Source organism: Gordionus sp. m RMFG-2023, chromosome 2, assembly GCF_954871325.1.
Source record: "Gordionus sp. m RMFG-2023 chromosome 2, tfGorSpeb1-WG-v2, whole genome shotgun sequence".
NCBI classification, from domain to species: domain Eukaryota; kingdom Metazoa; phylum Nematomorpha; class Gordioida; order Chordodea; family Parachordodidae; genus Gordionus; species Gordionus sp. m RMFG-2023.
In genome coordinates, this window is record NC_088776.1 from 23,950,630 (window position 1) to 23,975,731 (window position 25,102).

At 26.4% G+C, this 25,102-nt stretch overlaps 1 protein-coding gene across 1 annotated transcript in view; it reads left to right on the plus strand.

The window, feature by feature from the left end:
* LOC135925044 (protein kinase C iota type-like) overlaps nucleotides 1–10,103 on the plus strand; it is a 35,213-nt gene extending 25,110 nt beyond the window's left edge. The window contains exons 8-17 of the mRNA XM_065460194.1: nucleotides 971–1,129; nucleotides 2,596–2,693; nucleotides 6,438–6,574; nucleotides 6,717–6,802; nucleotides 8,388–8,475; nucleotides 8,693–8,818; nucleotides 8,920–8,999; nucleotides 9,079–9,168; nucleotides 9,245–9,360; nucleotides 9,662–10,103. Coding sequence (XP_065316266.1) covers nucleotides 971–1,129; nucleotides 2,596–2,693; nucleotides 6,438–6,574; nucleotides 6,717–6,802; nucleotides 8,388–8,475; nucleotides 8,693–8,818; nucleotides 8,920–8,999; nucleotides 9,079–9,168; nucleotides 9,245–9,360; nucleotides 9,662–9,749 — 1,068 coding nt within the window. The 3' untranslated portion in view covers nucleotides 9,750–10,103. The remainder of the gene's footprint in view (nucleotides 1–970; nucleotides 1,130–2,595; nucleotides 2,694–6,437; nucleotides 6,575–6,716; nucleotides 6,803–8,387; nucleotides 8,476–8,692; nucleotides 8,819–8,919; nucleotides 9,000–9,078; nucleotides 9,169–9,244; nucleotides 9,361–9,661) is intronic.
* Nucleotides 10,104–25,102: the final 14,999 nt, after the last annotated feature.

Here is a 25,102-nt window from a genome sequence, read left to right on the forward strand (position 1 = left end):
AATTTAAAGAATGCTCTGGAAGAAAGTAACTCCCGAGCATAGATATTAATGGAATGTGCATAATTATTACATTAAATTTGTTTTATGAACAAATTATTGTTTAATAATCAATATTAAATTGTCTAAAAGTATTTTATAATCTTGTCAATATTTAATATTTGCTCATTTATGATAATTTAATACATTCTGAACATATAATTTATAATTAAAAAATTAAATTTTAATATTAACAATATGTTTATATTAGTTTATTTTAATTAAATTATTATTTTTACATAAACTGAATTAAATTATAATTTATACATCTAAATTTATCATAGTATTAACATAATATAGAATAAATATTAAGCAGGACAGAAATAATTATAGAGATTTTTGATACCCCCGTTAATTCAAACAATATCAAAAAATATATACTAGTTTATTATGCCAAAAAAAATTTCAGAGTTAACGAAAAATATAAAATCATTTATAACAATAAAATTACGCAATTAATTAAAACTTATTGCAAAATATATTGAATATGATAAAATATTTTCATTTATAAACAAGAAATATTAATTGTGATATATACAAAAACAAGAATTGATTTAAATAAATTTGATTAAATCATGCCGACCCTCGTTATGTTCTTATTGGATTACATTTTTTTAAAAAATATTATTAATTTAAATAGAATTAATTATGTTGTGGTCCCTTATAATATATATTCACGTAACTTCCTAACAAAAAATAGAAGCTTCTTATATTGATTTAGCAAAGTTACTAATTATACATGTTAAATATATTATTATATTTATATAATATTAAAATATTATTCTAAACTTTTATATCATTTTAAATTTACTATGCTCTTTTCACATGTTCAAAATAAGTTTAAAATGATATTTTTTTTTTATCAAGTTTGGAATGATACTTTGTAAGAAAGAATGCTGTAAATGTTTTTTTATATATTACTTTATATAAAAAGTCTAAATCTAAAAAGAAACGATATAAATTGTCCGATTTTGAATTAATGAAAGTCATAGGAAGAGGCAGTTATGCAAAAGTCTTTCTGGCCGAGTTAAAGGACACAAAAAAGGTCTACGCCATGAAGGTTATCAAGAAAGAATTGATCAACGACGAAGAAGTTTACTTTTTTTTCTTTTATAAATTGTATAGCATTATACCGAGTTATAATATATTTTGTCTACCAAAACAAGATTAATTTTATTTTAAGGGATGATAAGAATTTTAAAAATTTATTTTCATAGATAAGACATTTTAATACCTTAGTAAAGGCCATAGTTCAGCCTGGAGCCATTTTTTAAAGGCTAAACTGAACTATAAACCACAATGTAAAGACTTCATTATCAAAAATCTAAATAAGATTAGTTTAAAAGTGTATTTCATTAAATATATTTTGTTGAACTACAACTCCTTCATTATCCAATGTACCTTTATATGGATTGTTACCACCAATCTGACTTGCCATAGCATCCTCATCAGATTCCGCCTATATCTAATTTAATCTTTAATTCTACTTTGTTGAACTCTAACTTTTTCATTATCTCCTCTTCTTCTGTCTAAATCATCAACATCAATAATTCCTTCCAGTTCCAACATTTTGAACATTCATCTCAAACTCAATATCGCTTCTTTCTTGATTATCTAATAAATATAAAATAAGAGTTAAAAAACTTTTAATTAAATTACTTAGAATTTTAAACAAAAAAGCTTCATATACTGATTTGGATCTTAGAAATGTTCTTAAGAAGGGCATAGTAAATTAAATTTAAAAATGAATAATATAGTTGATTAGTGATTTTGAACTCGGCTAACACAAATCACAATTTTAAAATAGATTAATTTTATTTTCAATTAATAAATGATTAATTTTATTTAATTAGGATTTTAAAATAATTTAAATAATATTAAATCAATTGATTTTTAAAAATAATATCAATATATATAATACAAAATCTAATTCTAAAAGAAAATCGTCCAGAGGGCTATAAAAAAATATTTTTTCGTTGAGGCGGTTATTCAAAAAAAATTTTCATTCACGGGTTATACAAAAACAAATTCAAAAAAGAAATTTCATGAGCTCCTGCTCTCACCCATAGTGACGCTACTGGTTAGACAGCTTTTAAAATACAAAGAAATAAGCATATTGTAATTTGTTTTCAAAAAGTATTAATCAAAATGTTAACTTGTAATTCAAAATAATAAATTAAAATTTTAATATCTGGGCTGGCTATTAAAATTTTAAGAAAAATCAGAGATTTGCGATGCCCTACCTGATATTATAAGAAGAAATTATCCGGCCCCGAAATTTTTTACGGACGAATTGCCCAGCCCGTTAAATTTTTTGTCCACTCGGCCATTCTTCCGGCCCGGCTTTTGGAGGGGCCGTGCTTTGCAGATTTCTATTATAAATATTTTACCTAAATGATATTATATTATTTTAAAATGATTTCCGAATTCATATTTAGTGCCAATCTGTACGATTACTTTATTTTATATAGAAATTTTATTAGGCTCAAAAGTTTCTATCTTTTATCATTTTTTTAAATTAAAATTTTTATTCAAATTATGTTGGTGATATTTTTATAGGATATCGATTGGGTTCAAACCGAAAAACATGTTTTTGAAACCGCAACGAATCATCCTTTCTTAGTTGGACTTCATTCCTGTTTTCAAACTCCTAGCAGGTATTTAATACTTTAATATTATTTTACAACTATTTACGAGGAAACGAAAACTCCGAAATCTTGATAAAAACGAGGATTATTTATATATGCTACCCATCAATGTGTTTTTCCAGCAATTTGTTGATTTTTCAAATTTGAATCATTTTTTGAACCCGTTTTTTTAAATATAAAAATCTGATTTTACGGGAAATGTATTCATGTTTATAATACCTATCTTATGAATAGTAGACAATCTTGCGTTAATATTTGAGTCATTTATAACACTGTGTGACAAGAAAAATGGGAGAAGAAAATAAAAACAAGTTTTGGTGTAGAATATTACGCTGAGTTCGAATCCGTTTTACAAATTTTCCCTACACTTCAAGTTTTAAAAATATTACCGTATAACTTTTCAAAATCTTAAAAATGGTAAATTTAGGTCTTTATACGGATATTTTTTAAAAAGTATCGAATAAAAATCCCTGAAAATTGGTGATAGTGTTAAACTTATATTTCTTTATAAATTTACTAATTTTTATAATTTTTTATCGATTGGTTTTTGAGAAAAATGGTAAAGAATTTCGTTTCGAGGGTCTTAAGTTTTCAATTTAAATTACTATCAAAATTATTAACTTTAGAAGATAAATTTTATATAATTTTGCTTCAAATATGCTCAAGATTATATATTTCTAATTATGTTTCAAAAGTACTCTATGCCATGAAAATTCAACCAAAATCTATAAATTAAAAAAGTCGGTACAGATATTTTTCGAACTTTTTAATTTGTACACTTTTATTGAATTTTCTCTGCATAAAGCATTTTTAAAGCAAAATTAAGGTAATATTTATCTTTTTTAGTTGCATTTAGTAATATTTTATGCATTTATGATCAATTTATACCAAAATCAGATATCTGTACCCACTTTTTTAATTTGTACTCTTTTTGAATTGAGCATTTTTGAAGCAAAATTCATTTAAAATGCAATAATTGCTAATTTTTTCATATTTTTTATTATTATTTATCTTTTTTAGATGTATATATTTGTTTTTTTAATCAATTTATATCAAAATATATGATTTTCCAATGGAGTACCTTGAACCCGTAGTATGGGCAATAAATAATAATGCCAAATAACGAGTAAGAAGAAAGGAGAAGAATTATTTTTTTCCGCGCTTAATTTTTCATAAACATTTAATTTCTTTCATTAATTTTTTTTTAAATTGGATTTTAAATATTATTCAAATTCCCTCCTTATATAATATTCTACAAAAAATTAATGCCGAGGTCCCCTTGTTTAAAGTGTGTCTCTAAATTTTGTTACATCTGTGCGGGCTATATATTGCCCGCACAAAAATGTCCAATTTCTCCAATCATTCAAAGGATTTATGAAATTTATTACAATATTCCACTCTGCGATTTGGATAAACCATTTGCCCCTAATTACATATGTAAAACATGTTATAATTCTTTTAATTCATGAGTAAATGGAAAACGGTCATATTTGCCTTATTCGAAACCTGCATTTTGGCACGTAGCAAGAAATCATTCGTGGGATTGTTATTTTTGCTCGATTAGTACATTTGGGTTTAACAAAAAAAATAAGAAGAAAATTCGTTATCCTGAAATTTCGTCGGTTGTTTATCCGGTAAAATATAATATGCATACAACAGTTCCTTTTTTTAATAGTTCGCAGCTCAAAAAATTACGTTGCCAGGACAATGACAATATTGATCTTGAGTATCATCCCGAAGAGGATTCGCCATTTATGTCACAAGAGCAACTAAATGACATAACCAGAAATTTACAACTTTCAAAAAGAAAGTCCGAATTTTTAGCCTCAAGGCTTAATGATTTAAAATTTAAAAAAACGGAGTTCGAACTTCATACCGATTTTGTAGAGCATCGTTTAAAAATTTATTCTCTTACGAATTTTTTTTATACTATTCCAACAATCTAGGTCAATTTTGGTGCCCGATGAATAGCGCTTGTTCATCGATTCAAGCAAAAACAGCTTAAAAGCAGTTTTACTTCATAACGGAAATTTTAAGCCATCAATTCCCATCGCCTATTCCAACCAGTTAAATGAATCATATGATGATATGAAATATTTATTGTCAAAAATAAATTATTCCATTTACGAATTTAAAATATGCTCCGATCTCAAAATTATCGCAATCCTGACGGGCCTTCAGTTAGGCTACACCAAGCATTCGTGTTTTCCTTGTCTCTGGAATTCCAGAGAAACTCTAAAACATTATACAGTATCTGAATGGGAGGATCGTCCCAACGTTCTTGAAAAAAATCGCGTAAATATCCCGCTCGTTTCTAAAAATAAGATTTTGTTGCCTCCGTTGCACATAAAATAGGACTAATCAAAATTTTTATCAAAAAATTGTCCGAGGACCCCACGATATACCTTAGAAATTTTTTCCCCAAGCTTTCCCAAGCAAAAATAAAAGAGGGGATTTTAGTGGGCCCCCAAATAAGAAAAATTTATGAAGGACAGTTTTTTTGAGGATGAATTGTTACTCATTGATTTAAAAGCATGGGGATCTTTTAAATGGATATGTAGATCGTTCCTTGGCAATCATAAATTAGCTGACTATCGTGAGAAAATTGATGACCTATTAACAAATTATAAGGAAATGGGATGCCGAATGTCCCTCAAAATCTATTTTCTTCATTCCCATAAAGATTTTTTTCCTGAAAACTTAGGTGCTGTGTCAGAAGAAATGGGGGAGCGGTTCCATCAACAGATAGAAAATCTCGAAAAGTTTTATCACGGCAAGAATCGTATAAATATGTTGGCGGACTACTGGTGGAGTATCTTTTTTGAAGATAAATCATCAACTTCATATTCGCGGAAATATATTTAGATTTACCATTAAATGTTTTTGTTATTGTTTAATTTGTTTTAAATTCAATAAATTTATTGTATATTACAAGTTAAATCCTATATAATAATGAAGGAGGAGGTGGGACAACGGACCGATAAAAGGTTTATTAAAAGTAAAATATGAGATAGGTTAGCTTAGCATAATATATTTATTTAAATATGAGAAATATAACTATTTCATTTAAAATAAATTGTTTGGGAATCGTACCGTTAGCGAAGGGAACGAAAGCCACAATAAATAAATATATTAAATGTAAGCTATATTAAAAAAGATTTTATAAATAAAGGTAAATTTAAAAAATTTGTTGTTTAAAAATTGAGTAAGGATTTTATAGAAAAAAAATGTATAATAATAATAAGGAAGGTTTGCTGCAAAAATTAAGATATTTTTTTAGTTGTAGGGATCATTAGAACCAAAGTTATAAACCTTCAAAAAGTGCTAAAAATGACCCTTTTGGCCATTTAAACCTAAAATAAATAAAAAAACCTGACGTGCTAGAAAAAAACTGACAGCGGATTTAGAATATGCATAAAAAACTGTCTTAAAACGTGTTTATTTTATTTTCTCCCAAAAAATCAAATTTGTCAATTTATATAAAAACATATGGAAAAACTAATATAAATTATATTAAGTTAAAAGGATCATGGGTTGTCTAATATTCATAGGGTAGGTATTTCAAATATGATGGAATACATTTCTGGCAAAATCAGATTTTTAGAATTAAAAAACGCGCTCAGTAAATGATTTAAGTTGAAAAATGGAAAAAAAACATAGTCTCGAACATATATAAAGATAAAGAGGATTAATTAAAAATAAATAAAACGATTCAAAACTTAGATTTAAATAATGTTGTTACATTTATCAAAGGCTTATATTCGTAATAGAGTTTGTAAACGGTGGAGACCTTATGTTTCACATGCAAAGGCAAAGAAGGCTTCCCGAGGAGCATTCCAGATTCTATTCGGCCGAAATTATTTTAGCCCTCAATTTCTTGCATCGCAAAGGTTTATTTCAAATATTATTTTTAACATGATTTCCCAATCCTCTTTGTTATTGCCTTATTTTTTTAGGTTTTTATATTATGATTTTGGATTATTTTTACAATTTAATAAAATTTTATGAAGATTCTTTATTTCTATTTTTCAGGAATCATATACAGGGATCTAAAACTCGACAACGTATTATTGGACTGTGACGGCCACATTAGACTTACCGACTATGGCATGTGCAAAGTAACAAATACATTTGGTTCAAATTAATAATAGTTTTTTGGTATACCTAGCTAAGCCCATAAATAAATTGCCTAAACTAGTTTAAATATTATATTGTTAGGTTGCTTTGTTATTTTAAATTAGAGAAGGTCCGTCCTGTCTTTTTTTCAGGATGGGGCGCATCTTATGACACTATACCTGTAGTGGGACACATCCTCGGCCCGGTCTAACTTTTAGGCCTTCCAGACCGTAGCCCTAACTTTTAGGCCTTCCAGACCGTAGCCTTTGGGAAGGCCTGGCCATCCCCAAAAAATTGTCAACCTAAGCCTAGTCTCCAGGTTTTTTGACCAGAAATGGTCTCCTATATTATTCAATCCCCAAATTCTTAAAAAAATTGAAATTTTGATTCGCACATTTACTATTAAAAGAAAAAACAATACGATATCCGTTTTTTTATTCCTCGAGCTTTCTTTTGGTTGAGATGATTACTTTTGAATTTGGGAAAGAAATAACTAGTTGTTTTTATTTAAATTTAAAATATGTACATTTATTATTTAAAAATCTTAGTCACACCAGTTACATCTTTAAAAATCATTAGTTTGTCTAGAACCAGGATATATTCTTAAAGCTAAAAGAATAGAAAAAATAGATGTTACAATTAAAATATAGATTTTTTATGCAACACGCATTTATTTAAACTACTTTATTTTGTGATTATTTCCTTTTCTTTGGTCTTACCTTTAATTTAATAATACAACAAGCATGAATATTCCTAAAATATATATTATTATTTATTATCTATGATAGAAAATTTTTACATAAAATATAATAAAATGGTTTTAATATTTAAGAAAAATGGGATGCGCTATGTTTCATCCAACCACTCGCGTTATTTATTTTAAGGGTTTATAATTTATGAAAAAAATTACAATGGATGTTGTTTAATTATGTGTCGTTTTTAAATATAGCTATAGAATAAAATAACGAATAATTATACATAACTCTGCATTCACAGTTGGCTCGAATTCGCGGCGAAGCATACCGTAAAATTATTATATTTATATCTTATTTTGTAGATTTCGCCGCGAATTCACGATAACTATCAACACAGTATAATATTTTTACTAGATGATTCTTTAAACATGGTTAATATATTTAGTTAAATTTGTTTGTTTTTTTAAAGTATGTTTGCAATACGCCCTTTTATGGATACGATACGAGCATGTCCTTCCTCCGATTCCACAATATTCTCATTCTCAGAAAATTCTTTGATAAAACTATTTCCATTTTCAGAGCCGATATATTCTTTATTCTGAACTTGCAGGAAATTATATGAATAAAATGGAGGCTCAAATTTTCTAATTTAAACTTGTTTATAAAAAATTATTCCATCTTTTTTGAAAATTGAAAAAAATGGGTTAGTTTTTAATAGTCTATATTCTGGATGTGGATGGGATGCGTCTAAAGATGCTATATATGAGACGAAACACGCCCAGTTTTGGACGACAATACTTTACCTTCTTTACACAAAATCATGAAGATTTTGTTTCTAGTTTATTTATTTTGGTAAATCAATTTTACATGTTTATGTTATTACTTAATTCAGGAAGGTCTAAATGTAGGCGACAGAACGAGTACATTTTGTGGGACTCCTAATTACATAGCTCCCGAAATTTTACGGGGTGACGATTATAGTAAACATTTTCTTGATTTTTTTAAAACCTTATTTCCAAATCAAACATTTTTTTACAAAATATATAGAATAGAATCCGTCAAAAACTATTTTTGATTTAAAAATATGATTAAGAGCAGTTTCAAGTGTTTATTAATTGAATAATTAATGGCTATATAAAAACTTGAGTTTATGCATATCTTCAACTATTATAATTTACTTAACAAAAATTATCAAAGGTTTTAGCGTGGATTGGTGGGCTTTGGGAGTTTTGATGTTTGAAATGTTAGCCGGACGATCTCCTTTTGATATAGTAGGGGCCACTGATAATCCCGATCACAATACAGAAGATTACCTATTTCAAGGTCCAATAATTTAGATTTTAAAGCTTTTCTTTTTAGCTCATAAATTAGCTTTAGAAATATAACCTTTTTAAAATATTCTTATATTTAAAACTTTATTTTAGTTATATTGGAAAAAACTATCAGGATTCCTAGGTCGATATCCGTTAAGGCAGCCTCAGTTTTGAAAGGATTTCTCAATAAAGTTTGATATAATTAATTATTGAATACATACATAAAATTAATTTTCTAATTTTGAATTTTGTTCAACATAATCATTCTAGGATCCCGTAGAAAGACTAGGCTGCCATCCTGAAACTGGGTTTAAGGACATTATCATGCATTGCTTTTTTAAAACTATCGATTGGGATATGGTAACATTAACAAATATATACTTTATTCAATTATTTTTTCTTTTTTATGTTTTTTTTTATCTCTCTACCCTTTAAGCTCGAAAGCAAGCAATTGACTCCCCCTTACAAGCCTAAATTGAGCAATGATCGTGCTGTCGATAACTTCGATCCACAATTTACCAATGAACTACCCATATTAACTCCCGACGACCAGTAATTTCTATAAAATTGTTTACCTAATTAAATCAATCAATATCTTGAGTAATTGGGAAAATATATGATGCGTTTTATATTATTTATTATCAAATCGGGTTTTAAAGCGGATTAAGGCATAAACCTTTCCAGTAGATGTAACCTTTTATTTTATTAGTATGAGCTCTTGTTTGAAAAGAAGGGTTGTAGTTTTTAAATAATCTTTTTTTATCATAATATTAAAAATTATAAGTTTTCTTCCATATAAATTTTTTAAAAAAATCAAAAATAAAAATTTAATTTTTTCTTATATTTATTATAGGACAGTACTGGATAGAATAGATCAAACCGAATTTGAGGGATTCGAATTTGTCAACCCTTTGCTTAACATCTTTGATCAGCTTAAATAAAGCGATATGATACTTTTTTTAAATTGGCACTATTTATTGTAATGACTATTTTCCCAGCTTAAGACATTTCAATCACTTGTAGAAAAAAAACATTCCTAATATATAACTATGTATATATAATATTTTGATATGAATTTATTTAAATCTAACTTAAAAATCACCGTTTTAAATATTTATATTATAATAAATTTCCACAAACATTATTTTTTTACCATTTAAAGAAATATTTTGTATTTATGAAAATTTTAAATATTTTTAGACAAAACACATTAATAATAATCGTATAAATTATTCTTGTTTTATTATTTATTTTCGAGTACGTTTATATTTTTGTAATTATTGCACCACTGGACTTTACAATATGTATTATAACCAAAATTTTATTTGTTCATCGCAGAATAAATTTATTTTAATAATTTCAATTCATACATAAAATAAAAACGCAGTGCTCCTAAAATTTATATAAATTTATTTTAGACGATGTTTTGTTTGTTTAAATACAATGTTGATTTTTTAAACTAGAAAGAAAACTTGGTAGTGGAGCTTAGCTCTCGATGATTATTCACCCATCTTCATCCACCACTTATTACAAATACAAATAGTAAAGGACTCAAACCAGACCATTAGTATTTGGTTTAAACCTCAAAGCTAGCTATTGGCTGTTCTGAATTGACTTCGCGCGAGGTCCTGTAAAATGCCTTCTCTAGATCAACAACATATTATTTTCCTTTACTTGATGTTTTTCCTGCATTTCCTTTATGATAATAATCGAATCCTATGGCTCCTTTCTTAGGTGAAAATCTTTAGAACTCTTTCATCTGCAATGTTTGTTCCCCAGAATTCTTAAAGTGGCTAGATACTTGAATTCTCTTATCTGTTTTTTATATCTAGATACATTTTAGCTTTATCGATATACAATTTATTACATAAAAAAAATATTGAATTCTATTTTTTGAATTAATTATCAGTTCTAGTTTATTTTTTTACAATTAAAAAAATAGACAAGTTTCATTTTATACATTGGATGACCAAAAAATTAAAAGATTTACTATTTTATTCTTTAACACTTTTTAGAGAATATGAATAAGGATACAAATTTTGGCATCCATCAAACTTTGAATGAAGATTATCTTAATAAAAAAGGCCCAGTATAAAGACTTTTTAGTGCATGACTAAAAATGAAAATAAAAATATATTATGTGGGTTAAAAAAGTAGTAGACATTAGAGAACTGCATTCGGGGTCGGGTTGTAGGAACTGTCCGACCCGAAAAATAAATATCCTAAATAATCATTAGTTCACGATGTCAATTAAAAAACCATATCATTTTTTATTTATTACATTTTATCCTTAAAATATCAATCATAATAATATATTATCTTCAATTAATATTTTATAATTTACGTAACCATATACCAAACTATTTTATGTGATTATATTTTAGTACATTGCATTGCATAGTTAACTTTCGGCATTTTAATTTCGGGATATGAAAATGTTATTCCGAGAACATTATAAAGATTTGTGCCAACATATTAACACGTTGATAAATGCAGAGAAGATCAATAGAGATATTTTTGTGGAAAAATTTATAAATATCAACTCACCATCTAGCTCCTACTCAACTGATAGAGTATTAAATAAATTCATTAAATTAATAATAAAATTATTTATTAAAAAATAATAAAGTAAATATATATCTTTAAAATTATTATTATATTATGAATATTTATTTCTTAAAAAAATACTGAGGCGGATACGTTTTGAATTTCTGTTTATGGTAGGCTGACAATGCGTTTTCTGATGCTAGCGTTGAAGGTGACGAACTTCAAAAATGCCTAGATGCTAAATTATATATTGAAGATGATAATATTTTAAAATAATTTCCAAATTTAAGTATTTTGGCTCTTAAATTCCTAGCTATCCCTGCTTCGTCAGCTAGCAGTGAAAGAGCGCTTGGACTCGTTTAAAGCCAAATAAACTGGACTTCTCATTATTTATATATCATAATTATTTGCTTTGTAATTTGATAATGATATTGATATGCCATTATAATATGTTCATTATTATATTTTTTAATCTCTATATTAACTATAATATCATCTACATTTTACATAAATCATGCTTATTGTTTTTATATAATAGCAATAATTTTTAAATTCGATTGTATTTTAACTTTCTTATAATATTTTTTACAAATTAAATAAAATGCAACTTAATGTATATTTGATTAGATTATGGCCGTCAAATAAACTTTTATTTAAGGTGGCGATGAATAAATACATATAATTTTTTTTGGTTATTATAATATTCTAACTCAAATTGTAAAATTTTATTCGGGCTCGGGTCTGGTTGAACTGAAAAATGTGTGCTCGGGTCGGGCTCGGACAAATTTTTTTAAAATTCGGACTCGAGCTGCGAAAAAATTACTTTGCAGACCTCTAGTTGGCATATATCCTTGATTAGAAATTCTGCTTAATCAAATGTTTGGAGATATTTTCTTTCTAAGATATAAATTTCTTTTGATACCCAGTAATAGTAACTAATTTTTTACCAATACCAATTAATTTTTAAAAACAGATCGCTTCTCTCTCATATTCCCAATATCATATCAAACTAGTAGCGGTGTAAAGTGTGGGGGGGGGGCTCAAGTCTTCTTAAAGAGAGCCTTCCAAACGAAAATTTTTTGTAAAATATAATTGTTTTATTTTAAAGTTAACCTTCTCACATTTAATAAAATTCAGAAGTATTTGTAAAAATACTCGGAAAAACTATCCGATCTTGCGGATGATTTTCCACTTTTAATATTCATTTTAATAAAGCACATCTTCAACTAAATACTCTCATTGAAATGTCTAATTTTGAAGGAGTGAAAATAAATATTCTAAAAGCAAAAATCTATACAAATCAAGTTCATACTACCAACTTTAAACTCAGCGATAGTCATATAAAATTTATTACTAACTAAGCATAACGGCGATCCCGGGAACAGTTTTGGAATGAACTGAATGATAATGTTATGTTAAAATTTTATTTATTATATAATGATTTATTCATAAATTTTATTTTCTTAATCCAGTTTGCTTTTTACATAACAATATTACCCCTTATTTAGAGTTCCATGTCAATTCAGCAAAACTTTTAATGCAGGATTTTATAGCAATATTTTTATCACGAATACATATTAGCGAATACTATTCCGCAAAGACAATATCGCGAAAATTTTATGCGACGTCATTATAGCGAAACCTAAATCGCGAAGACAATATGGCGAAAACTATTTCGCGTAACAAATATCGCGAAGATATTTTCGCGAATTTAATATCATGAGGTCAATATCGCGATAATTACTGATTGTGACTAAGACTATTTTATTTTGAAACATTTATTTTTATGATCATATTAATTGAATAATATTTTTTAAAGAAAAGACAAGATTGATTCAATGATAAAGTTTATAATTTTCATTTAGTCTTAAAAAAATTATATAATGATTAATAAACTATTTGGTTTATAAAATTTATTAATGGAATAAATTTTTTTTTGCTATCGATGCTTTTCCTCGAAATCTTATTTTATAAGAATCGCGCACAATGAACTCAGGCTTTATTAGTATATTAATCATTGAGTTCATTAATTAAACCTTGATCTTTATGGGCGAAATTGATATCTTGGTTGCCATATCTATTGTCAGAGTACTTAATATTTATAAATTTTTAAATCAGTTTTGCCAGTCATTAACCAAAAACAGAATTATATTATGTCTTTTTCGAATTTTGAATGGCAATTCAAAATAAATTACATTTAAGTTAAATAAGGGATTTCCCTAATTCAAAATATTTCGAATCTTATGATTTTACGATCTTTATAGTTATTTTTTTTTATCTAATCTGTTCACTTAGATAAAAAAAATATTATTTCAAATTATTTGATAGGAATCTGAATCTAATATTAAGAGTTAAGACGCACCTTTAGGCATGAAGTTTGCCAAACTTTATTAAGTATATTCTTTTTTTCCCGTAATTACTCAAAATTAAAACTACTTTTAATTTTTATTGAATTCCCAATAGATGATTTTGCTAAGTAAAATTTTTATTCTTACAGGAATTTCTTAAAAAATATAACATATCGCTCCGAAATATTTACTATTTCTTTTATTTCTAAATGTACAAGCATGATTTTTTGAGTTTTAAAATTAATCTTTACTCTATGTCTTAATAACTCGGAAAATTTAATAAAAAAATTTTTAAGAAAATTAGAAAAAAATTACTTAGCAAAATCTTCTAAGATTTTTAAAAATAATCTGAGAAGAGCAAAAATTCTTAGTTTTCAGTATTTTATATTTCGATTAGAAAAATTTCTAATCATTTCAGAATATTTGCTTATATTTACTTTTAATGGTATAAAGCACATTTTAAAAATTTATGTGGGAGGGAGGGGGGGGGGATTAAATTTATTGGAGTAAAAACCTGAACCAACCTCCGTACTTAACCATGAGTTAGAAGAGCCAGAAAGAAATTAGTTAATTTATTTTTCAACATATACATGCTTACATATAAGTAACAAAAGATCCATAAAACATTTAGCTTTTATGATTTAAGGAACTTTGGGTAAATAAATATTGAATATGTTGTTTACCTTTTTTAAATAAATGCATTCGCAATATATTTATTTTCGCGGTAATGCGCTCGCGATAATGAATTCACACAGACACATTCACGGTAAAAAATTTGCTATAAAGGGTTCGTGATAAAAGTTTAGCTAAAATGCATTCGCTCTAAAGTTTCGCGGTTAAGGTTTCGCTGAAATAAATTTGCGACAATGGGTTCGTGATATTGTCTTCCTATAAATGTTTCGCGGAAAAAAATTTGTGGAATTGGTTTCACGATTTTAACTTCACTATAAAATTACTTTGCGATAAACGATATTCGTGATAAAAGTTTCACTGATATAATAAAATATTTTGATCATATTTGAAATAATTTTAACAGTTTAATTATGAAATTAATATTGTATAATAAAGTATTTGAATTTCTATAATAGTGTTCAAGCTAGAGATGTTTTTCGACGTTCATAGCACAAATATAAAGGGTAATCATTTTGAAAATAACTCAATTAATACTACATAGTGTAAAATTGATATAATATATTATAAAATAAAAATAAAATGAGATATTTTTAGTAATGCTTTTCGGAATTTTCCTATACCAATAACGTAATGGGAACGGAACCTTTTTTTGACCAGAACTGGCACGGAGCAGGAACGCAAAAATGCATTCGTTCCAGGTCCCTGATATCTAGGTTTCTACGCTGTAAAGACTAAATACGACTTTAAATCTAGGGAGAAAATAATCATATTGACAATATTTTTACTTTCTACAATCTGAGTTATGGTTATTCCAAAGCGGCAGATCATACATTCTACTCTCCTCAATAGACTATTCCCTCCAATAATCGAAGATATACTTCTCGCAGCTGAAAAAAAATTAATATAAGAACTTAATGAAGGGATATGGATAAGTCCGAAGTCGAAAATCATGATGATGCAGTTTAGATATTGTGTTTTGTTGTAGCTTGTATAATTTGTTAGATCTTATCAAACTTCAGTTTTATGAATTTGCAGACATGATCAATGCTGCAAACTATTAAAATTATATATGGATTTCCATTTTTTGGCTAATTTTATAAAGATAGATTGTTTTTATAGTTTTTTGTAAAAAAAATAAATAATAAATGAACCCCCCTCCCCAATTGGCAGAGTTGTTAAACACTACTTTTAAAAGTAGGGTGCTACCACTAGCGCTATTTGTCAAAAAATAGTAGCGCGCTATTAGCTACTATTTTTTAAAGTAGCGTTGGCTACAAGAATATAATTTATGTAATAAAAATAACTATTTATGGTAATATTCATTTTTTATTTATTTTATTGCATTTTAATAATAAAATCATTTCTAACTATTATTCCCAAGTCTAGAGCGACGATCAGAAAGTATAAGTTTTGCTTAACTAAATAATCTCTCAACACTAGCACTTGAGGGCAAGGCAGTATTTTATTTTATATACATATTTTAATATAAGAAAAATGATCACAAATACTCATTTGAGTATTTTTAGATTTAAAAAACCGTCTAGAGGATTTTCTATTATATTAGTATCCTTTATTTCAAAATTATCAGTGAATATCGTTTTTGTGGTTGCAACTAGGGCATCTTTGTTTGGTATGAGACTATTAAGTTTATCACGTTAATTTTTATCATCATCGGAATTGATATATGGTCAGTTTGGTTTAAAATTGGGATGAATCATAGATTTTATTTGTAGGTACATCGTAGGCCTGGCATCCTATTATCCTTTTGAGGACTGATGTTACAGATCTTCTTTTTAAAGTCTTAGGGTCTTGCCAATGGCCTGTGATTCCAAAATATGCTCTAAAAATATTAATATCAGATCAATTTATAAATATAAATAGTTTTTACTCTGTTATGTGTCCAAATATCTGCCATGGTACATATATAGGATATATCTGACAACTCTTCTATTAGAACATCTTTCATCACTTCAAAGTTATCTGCTATCTTAATCGGTGACATAAAATTGTTGTACCAGGGGATAGAGTTTTAATCATCATGATAAATGATGGATTATCAATCAAGGACATTGGCTGAGCTGTATCAATTATAAAATCGACAATGATTTATCAGTCAGTATCTGGGAAATATTGACAATGGCATGTATTATAAATCAATTTAGCTTGAATTGAATTGGCCTTCTGGATGTAGTCTCCCCTATACTAAAATTATTACGATGTTTTTCTATCTCTTTAAAACTGTTGGCATGAACTTTCTTATAAAATAAATACTATTAGAATTTAGAAATGACAATTACCTTTATGTTTTTTGAAGTTATAGCTACTAGATTTATTTGGATATATTTTTTTTACATTTTAAACAAATAAATTAGTAGCCCCCTTTTGTTTTTACATTAATTTGAATTTTTCAAATTTTGAATATATTATTGTTATCTAGAACATTTTCTTCCAGGGTATCTTCCATTTCATTAATATCATCATTGTCTGACTCACATATAGGGCTGGGAACCAATATTAAAAACCCAATATAAACAAAATATTGTATTGGTATTGGTATTGGGTCTAAAATATTGGTATTGGTTTAAACAATATTTTCTATTTCTTGTATTGGTATTGCTATTGGTATTAGTTTATATTGGTATATATTGGTTTATATTGGTATTGGTTTAAATTCAAATTACTAATTAAAAGAATAGAAATAGTGATTATAAAACTCTTAATTTCTAGTTTTAAATAAACATGGAAAAAAAATCATGAAGCATTACCATAAAAACAAGGCTAAGAACCAACTCCCAAAATTTTACTAAATCCAAATTCTTTTTTTAAACTAATATATTTTTTAAATCAACAAACCAATCAAATAATAAACGTATATTTTGAAACTTTTTATTTAGCACAAAGAATATAGCAAAATGAATACACTAAAAATGTAACATAATTGTCTATTTATATAAAATATAGTGCAAAAGATTGTAATATAAAGAAAAAAATTTATGTATTTAAGAAGAATCCTTCATGCGCATCCAACTTTTTAAGCACATGCAAGCTTGGATAGTATGCTCATCTAGTGAACAACGTTGATCTGTTATAAGATACCTTTCTTCTGAAAAAGCCCTTTCAGAGCTAGATGAAGGAGCTGGAATTGCAAGATAATCTCTGGCAATTTTTGATAATATTGGATATCTATTTTTATTTAATTTCCACCAGTCGAATGGATTTGTATCATTATAAATTGTGGCTTCATCCACATATTTGCTTATTTCTAAGTTATTATTGTTGTGACTAGGTTTAACCTGATATATTTTGTCAAAAAAGGATCATTGGTTAGACATCCAATAAGAGTTTCTATACTATTATGCTTTAATAAGTGACTTGATAGTTTGGGTCAATCATTGTTGAAATAATATATAGGTGTTTATTAAAATTATAGTATTTATTAAGTTTTGTCAAGGCAGCTAATGAAGCTGTCTTTAAAATAGCATTAGGATTATTATCATAACTCTCAACGTGCTCAAAAATACTGGAATATAAAGAAATGAATGTTGAAACTGATGGAGTATTAGCACATGAGGCCATCTCTGTAGCAAAATTAAATGGTTCTAAAAATTCTCGGTATATTTCAATATTATTCCAAGCTAAGGCACTAATATAATATTCTTCATTAGTATTTTGTTGATGATTGGTATATATTGTGAGATAAGGTTTGAGCAATATAGCCCTTTCGAGCATTTGGTTTTGGTACACTGAATTCCAACGTGTTGGTATATCCAAAATAGGGTGAGGAAATTTTAAATTTGGATTTTTTTCAAGATCTGTTTTTTCAAGTTTATTAAATTTAGATATAGAAAGTTTAAAAATTTTTTAAAAATTTCTTATTTTTAGTAAAGTTGGATTTAGAGGTTCCAATGCAGCCATGACAGATAAATGGATAATATGGCAAAAACATTTGCACACATTATCAAAATTGTCTTTTAGTTTTAAAATTTTTAAAAATGCTAAATTATTACTAGCATTATCTAATGTAATACAAAAAAAATCAATTTCAAATTTTACTTTTAATACAGAATTAAAAATATTATAAATATTAATAGCATTATGTGCTGATTTAAAAGGAATAAAATCTAATAAATGATTAATTAATTTAAAATCATTATCAATATAATGAATGGTTATGCCCATAAAGGGTATTTTATTTGGAGAGGACCAAATGTCCATTGTTAAAGAAAATTTAGAAGTAATTTTAGAAAGTACAGATTTTAAATTGATAAAAGAACTATGATAATGTTTCATAATTCCTTTTTTAAGTGTTTTTCTAGAAATTAATGTTAATGAGGGGTTGCAAAAGCTTATTAAATTTTTAAATGACTCATTTTCAACCATTGAAAAGGCTAAATTATTTTGAATAAAAAAGTCCATAATTAAATTATTTAAATTAGCTTTATTATTTACATTATTAATTAAAAATGATTTTATGGTGTTAATTTTTTTACTGCCATTATTTATTTGTTCACATTTCTTATATAAAGTTGGGTGGATGGATTTAAGATGTGTCCATAATCCTGAGGTTCCAAAATTGGGAATAGATAATTCTTTTTTACATTTATTACAAATAGCCTTTTTTTTGTTAACACAACTAGTATAAAATTCCCAGATTTTTGCTGTATTTCGTCTTTTATTAGATATCGTTGATTCTTCTTGTTCATTATCGCTATTATTATTAGTATCAACATCATTATCTATATTTATTAACTCGATTTGGTTTTCATTCATTATAATATCCTAAATGAATTAATAGATAAAATTGATAGATATCATATAGAAAACTTACTTCCATAATAAAAATAAACTATAATTATAAATAACACCAATATTGATATCACAGGAATTTTTGGAAGAAATAACAGATGTAATATGTTTATGAATGAAAGTAAAAAAATATACCACGATATAATTATCCACGATATAATTATCCACGATAAAACCAAATAATTTTATGTATTTATCTATTTTTAATTTTTAATATTGGTATTGGTTAAAATTGTATTTAAACAATATTTCAAAACCAATATATTTAGGTAATTGGTATTGGTTGTAAAAACAATACCAATATTTAATTATATATTGGTTTATATTGGTATTGGTATTGTAAACCAATATTATATTGGTATTGGTCCCACCCCTACTCACATACATAGATTTGGATATCCATTTGCGATAACATTTTAAATAATTTACACCAGATGATTTAGATTTATAATACAATTGAAAATATAAATTACAAAATTAAATAATAAATCATAAAAATTATAATTAATTATAATATTATATTTAAATTTTCATGTTTATATTTACATTCATTATATTTTTAAAAAGTAGCTGAGATGCGCGCTACTTAGCTACTTTCAAAAAAGGAGTTCGCTAAAAAAATTAATAATTGGAAAAAAGTAGCGCGCTATTAGCTATCTCTACCAAAGAAGATAGCGTGCTAAGTAGGGCGCTACTTTAACAATTCTGCCAAATGGAAAGCTAGTGACGCTACTGATCTTTTATTTTTGAATGAGGCCGAGATTCCAACACAATTGAAAAGCTCTAATGACGAATAATGATTATACATTATTTTGTTCACAATATATAATTCCATTTTATCTAAAGTTAAAATTTTTTTGTAGCCTAATATTTTAGTATCTAAAATTTTAATGGATGAAAAAATGGAAGGTTATTAAAAATGATTTATAAATATTTTGGAAAGCTTATAAATGTTTTGATCATCAGGATGTTCATTAAACAAAACTAGGAACCCATCAGAAGTATATAGTTTACATGGTCCAAAAAAAATGTAGCATTTATACAGTTTATACTTTTTTTTTCCTTTATCAAACTTTTTGGTTTTGCGACAGCACAACATACTTTGCATAATGGAATTGGACTGGAAGACACCTTAATTTAGCACTTTAAAACCAATTATATAAACTTCAAAATTAAATTATTTTTTTAGAAATTTAAACAGGAAATTAATTTTTAATTATAAAATTGATTTATATTCAGAAAAGCCTTTTTTTATTGATAATTATTATATACAATATTATTAAAAATGCCAACTTTTTTGTATAAAATAATAAATTAAATGTATATTAAATAATTATTAATGAGACTATATACTGATAATAATAATGTTAAATTTAAGGCCTATAATTATTTTAATTTAAATCCGAAACATATAATTCATAATTCTACTCGATTTTTCTTAAAATCAAAATTATAAATATTTATTTATTGAAATTTTAAAAAATTAGGAAATTTATGTAAATTTTACCTTGTATTAGGATTTAAAAGCTAATTCAAAAATTATGCAAATATTATTTAGAATTTAATTCAAAATTTATACCTTTTTTAAATTGTTAAATACATATATAATTCACTAAAATCTAAATGGAATTATGTTAAGTTATTAAAATCCATTATAAATTTAAAATTGCTATTTCACATTTTAATTTAAAGATTAATATTCTATAAACGTGGACTAATATATTTTTTATTGGCGATGTGATTGCCCCCAATTTAGACAAAATTATGTAAACTCCGAATTCCTTAATTAGGGCCTGTGAATTGGTAGAACTTGAATAAAAAAATTCCCACAATTTTTATAGAAATCATGATCATTTTCGAGATTTTTAATAATATAACATAATACAGGATCAGGTCAAAAGCTCTCTATTTAAGATAGAATTGGATAAGACCATACACATCACAGATAATGAGTATGCCGTAAAATTAGGTCTAATTTTTTCTATATTCAAAACCCGGACCGGACAGATTAAAATAATACATATAAATTATATCATTTAATAAGTTGAAAATATTGAAAAACCATATAATGAATGAGTTGTTTAACATTTATATAAATTCCAATTTTCTTTAAAACCACAACTGAAATTGTTTAAAATATCATTATTTTTAAAAATCCAGGGCCTAAAATTTAAAAAGCTAGGGCCAGGCTTAAAATTCTAACCTCTACACTGCCAGGTCACTTGTGAAAATTTAAAAAAAATATTAGTGGCTTTTTTTATTATATATTAATTTTCAGTGTCAAAACTCTCTCTTTCAAAATTTAAAAAATAAGATCATAAATCATTAATTTATAAATAAATCATAATATTAATTTACCCACTGATTCAAAATTGTTAATTTTGTTTTATTGTTTTAGATTGACCATTTGATAAAATTATTTATCAATATACTGAATTTTGGTAAAAAATTTATAAAATTAATCCTCTAGCTGTTCTAGACCAATTCACTTCTGATAAGATGATTCCGCCCACCACTTATTATTTACAAATAAAGAGTGTTCAACTTTGAGCCATGTCTTGATTCGTCTTATTTTTGAAACTTATTTCAGTTTAACCTTGGCTAAACAGATACTATAGGACACCCTATTTTAATTTGTTTTAAGTTTGTACATTCCATAAATATTATTTGTTATTTATATTTTCCCGGTATAAACTCAACAAATTATCATTACTAGCTACTTAAATCTAAAAGCCGCCTTTTTTATAGGATGTTTAGAGGAAACTATATGAACAACTAAACAGACTATTCTTTAGAAATAAGAGAAATTAAACGGCCTAAGGGTGGTAAACTTATTTAACAAGAACCACATAAGAAAAGCGATTATAGATGGTTTGGCTTTGGCATAAATAAATATATTTATGGAAACCGCAATTAAATGGGTTAGTAAAATCTGAAAGGAAAAAAAATCCCTCCCTTTAATATTTTTAAATTATAGTTCCGTTTTATCTTTAACTTAATTTATGACCTTATAAACATTTGAATTCAAAAATAACTAATCGCACAGAATAAAAATTGAAACGCTCAGAATTGTTTTTACTTAATTGCTCAGGGTCAGAATTAAAAAAATATTAAGGCTATATATTGAATTTCACAGATAATTTTCTTAAAATCAAAGATGATTATGCAAAATAAAAATTTTCATTTTTCTCATAAATTTTTTTATCAAATTTCTCAGAAGATATACTAAATCGCTCAGAAATTTTTGCTATTAAAGTATTTTATCTTCTAATTAAAGTTAAATAAATGAATTTCTGAGTAGAGTATTATTAATCTATGCGCTTGATGAGTTGTATTAATACATGATCAGGGGTCTAGGTCATGGGTGGGGGAAGGGGGATATAATTTTCTTAATAGCTTGTGGGTATCAAATGAAAGCCAATAAAAAGATAAATTGGTTACATTGATACTCAACACTCTATGTCCTCAGGGTAGATGTTGGAGTGGGGGGGGGGGTGTAAAAATTTGACATAATATGTTAACATGGGTATCAAATGAAAGCTAACAAAGAGATTAAATAATTACATTGAGTTTCATCATTCTACGCCTTGGGAGTAGGTAGAGAGTGAAGGGGGGAGGTTGAATATTCTTTAATATAATAACTTAACATGGGTATGAAAAATCAAAGCGAATAAAAAATATCAATTGATAATATTGATACTCATGTCTTCATGGTGGGTATAGTCGAGTTGAGGGTCAAAAATATCCTGGCATAACATATGAGGAGATCAATTGATTTAATTGATGCTAGTCACTCCACATCTTCATGGTGAGTGCGGTGGGGTAAAAGGTTTCTCGCATAATATTCGAAAAGGAGCAATTTATCATATGGATATACTAAAAATTGGTATCTCATAAAAGTTAATATAATAATCTGTTAATAAAATTATAATTTTTACTCATTACTAGGTCTTTAGGGCTATTCTGACATTTCAAACATGGGTATTATTTGAAAGATTCCTGAATGTATAATTTACCCCATTTTTATTTAGCCAAACCCATATTTACAAATCAAAAGATTCCCTTTTAAATAAGCCCTCATAACCAGTAATATTATTATTTTGAGGACCGACAAGGACTACGACAAAGAGGGGGGGGGTGTAATGTAATATCGGCATTGAAATTAGAGGGTGCAGAAGTTCATTAGATCCTGAAGGGGTCAATGTTTTTTTGAGAATTTATAATCGTATACATCAAAGAAGTTCTGAGCAATTAAATAACTAGTTTTGAGCGTTTCATAAATTTTTTGAACAATTTAGTTTTAATCTGAGAGTTTCAAAAGTTATACCTAAGCAATTAGTATTTTTCTGGGAAATTAAATTTATTATCTGAGCATTAAGAAATTCTCAGCATTCAGTATATATTCTGAGCATTTAATAAAAAAAATATCTGAGCAATAGTTTTAATTCTGGGCGATTATATAGGAGTCTTCAAAAATTGCAATAAAAAATACACAAAATTTGAAAATATTACTATTTCTAGTCAATGATTTAAAAATCACAATATCTCTGAAAAATACACCCATGTATCAAATTTTTATAAAGTTCATATATAATTATAAAAAAAAAATTTTAATTTATAGAGAAGGTATGGATGACTTTTCCAAGTCATAGAGTGGCTAGAATTCAGTTCAAGATATAATGTCCTAAAAACGGACCGATTTTTGAGAAAAGACCGAAAAGGTAGGTGAATATTTTTTATAAGTCATAAAGTGAGAAGAAAAAAACTAAAAATTTTCTATGAGAAATAAATATATTCACTAAGTGGTGTAGCCATGTTAGGCGGAGGATTTGAAGGCCTGGATCCCTCCCACACTAAAAATGCTGATCATAGATTTATTTCGTTTAAATTATTTTAATTCATTCAAAGATTCACCTAAATTAAACAATCATTTCATTATAAAATTTATTATTATCAAAGTTATTTTAAAATTTTTTTGATCATGCTCAGGCGCGTACCCAGAAATTTGGTCTGGGGGGGGATAATAAAAATTTTAAGAAATATTATTGTTAATTAAAAATACTAAGCATAAATTTATTAGGACTAATAACTTTTCTAATACACAATTTTAAACTAATGTGAATTAAAAAAATTATATAAAACCGGCATTGAAAAACTATAAAATAAATGTGAATTATAAAATATAAAGTGAATATAACCCACGATATGAATCACTTAAATGACCTAAAATTGAAATTTGAATTTTTTGAGCTTTTAAAATATATAAAGTATAAAAAATTTAAATGTTGGAAATATAAATTAATACACAAAAAGTTTCTTAGGAATAATTGTATTTTGTATGTTTTGAGCTAATTTTTCAATTATCTATCCTTCCTTGGCGTTAAATGCCTATGAATATTCAAAAGATTCAAATCATTCAATCTACTTTCAGATTTTGTATTTCATAGGTATGTTTTTCACAGACTTGCAGGCCCAGCCCCCGAGCCGGACCGTATTTTAATTTTTTTAAATATACACTGGCGGGGCCCGCAATTTTTTTATAAAAAATATCCAGGCCGAGCTGTATATTTTAAAACCAAATATTTGAAATCGCCATTATTAGCTATAAAAATCAAAAATAAATATAATTTTTTTTAAAAAATTCGGGCCGGGCCTGAAAATTTTATTTTCAAAAAATCCGGGCCGGAAAAAATTAAAAAAAAAAATCTGGGCCATGTCCTGCAAATAGTACCTCTGCAAAGCTCTGTTATTCTTCTTAAAAAAGAGAATGTTCTCTCATTAGTTTACTAAAGAGCTGCTAATATATATAACCATTTTAATACATTGGGAGTATAATCTAAAATGTGTTTGAAATAATGCAAAGCATCTATAGCATTTTTTGGGACTGTATCAACCATAGTTAATCTTTAAATCATAGTTATTCAGCTAATAAGGCATCATAAGATATTTTAACATTTTCA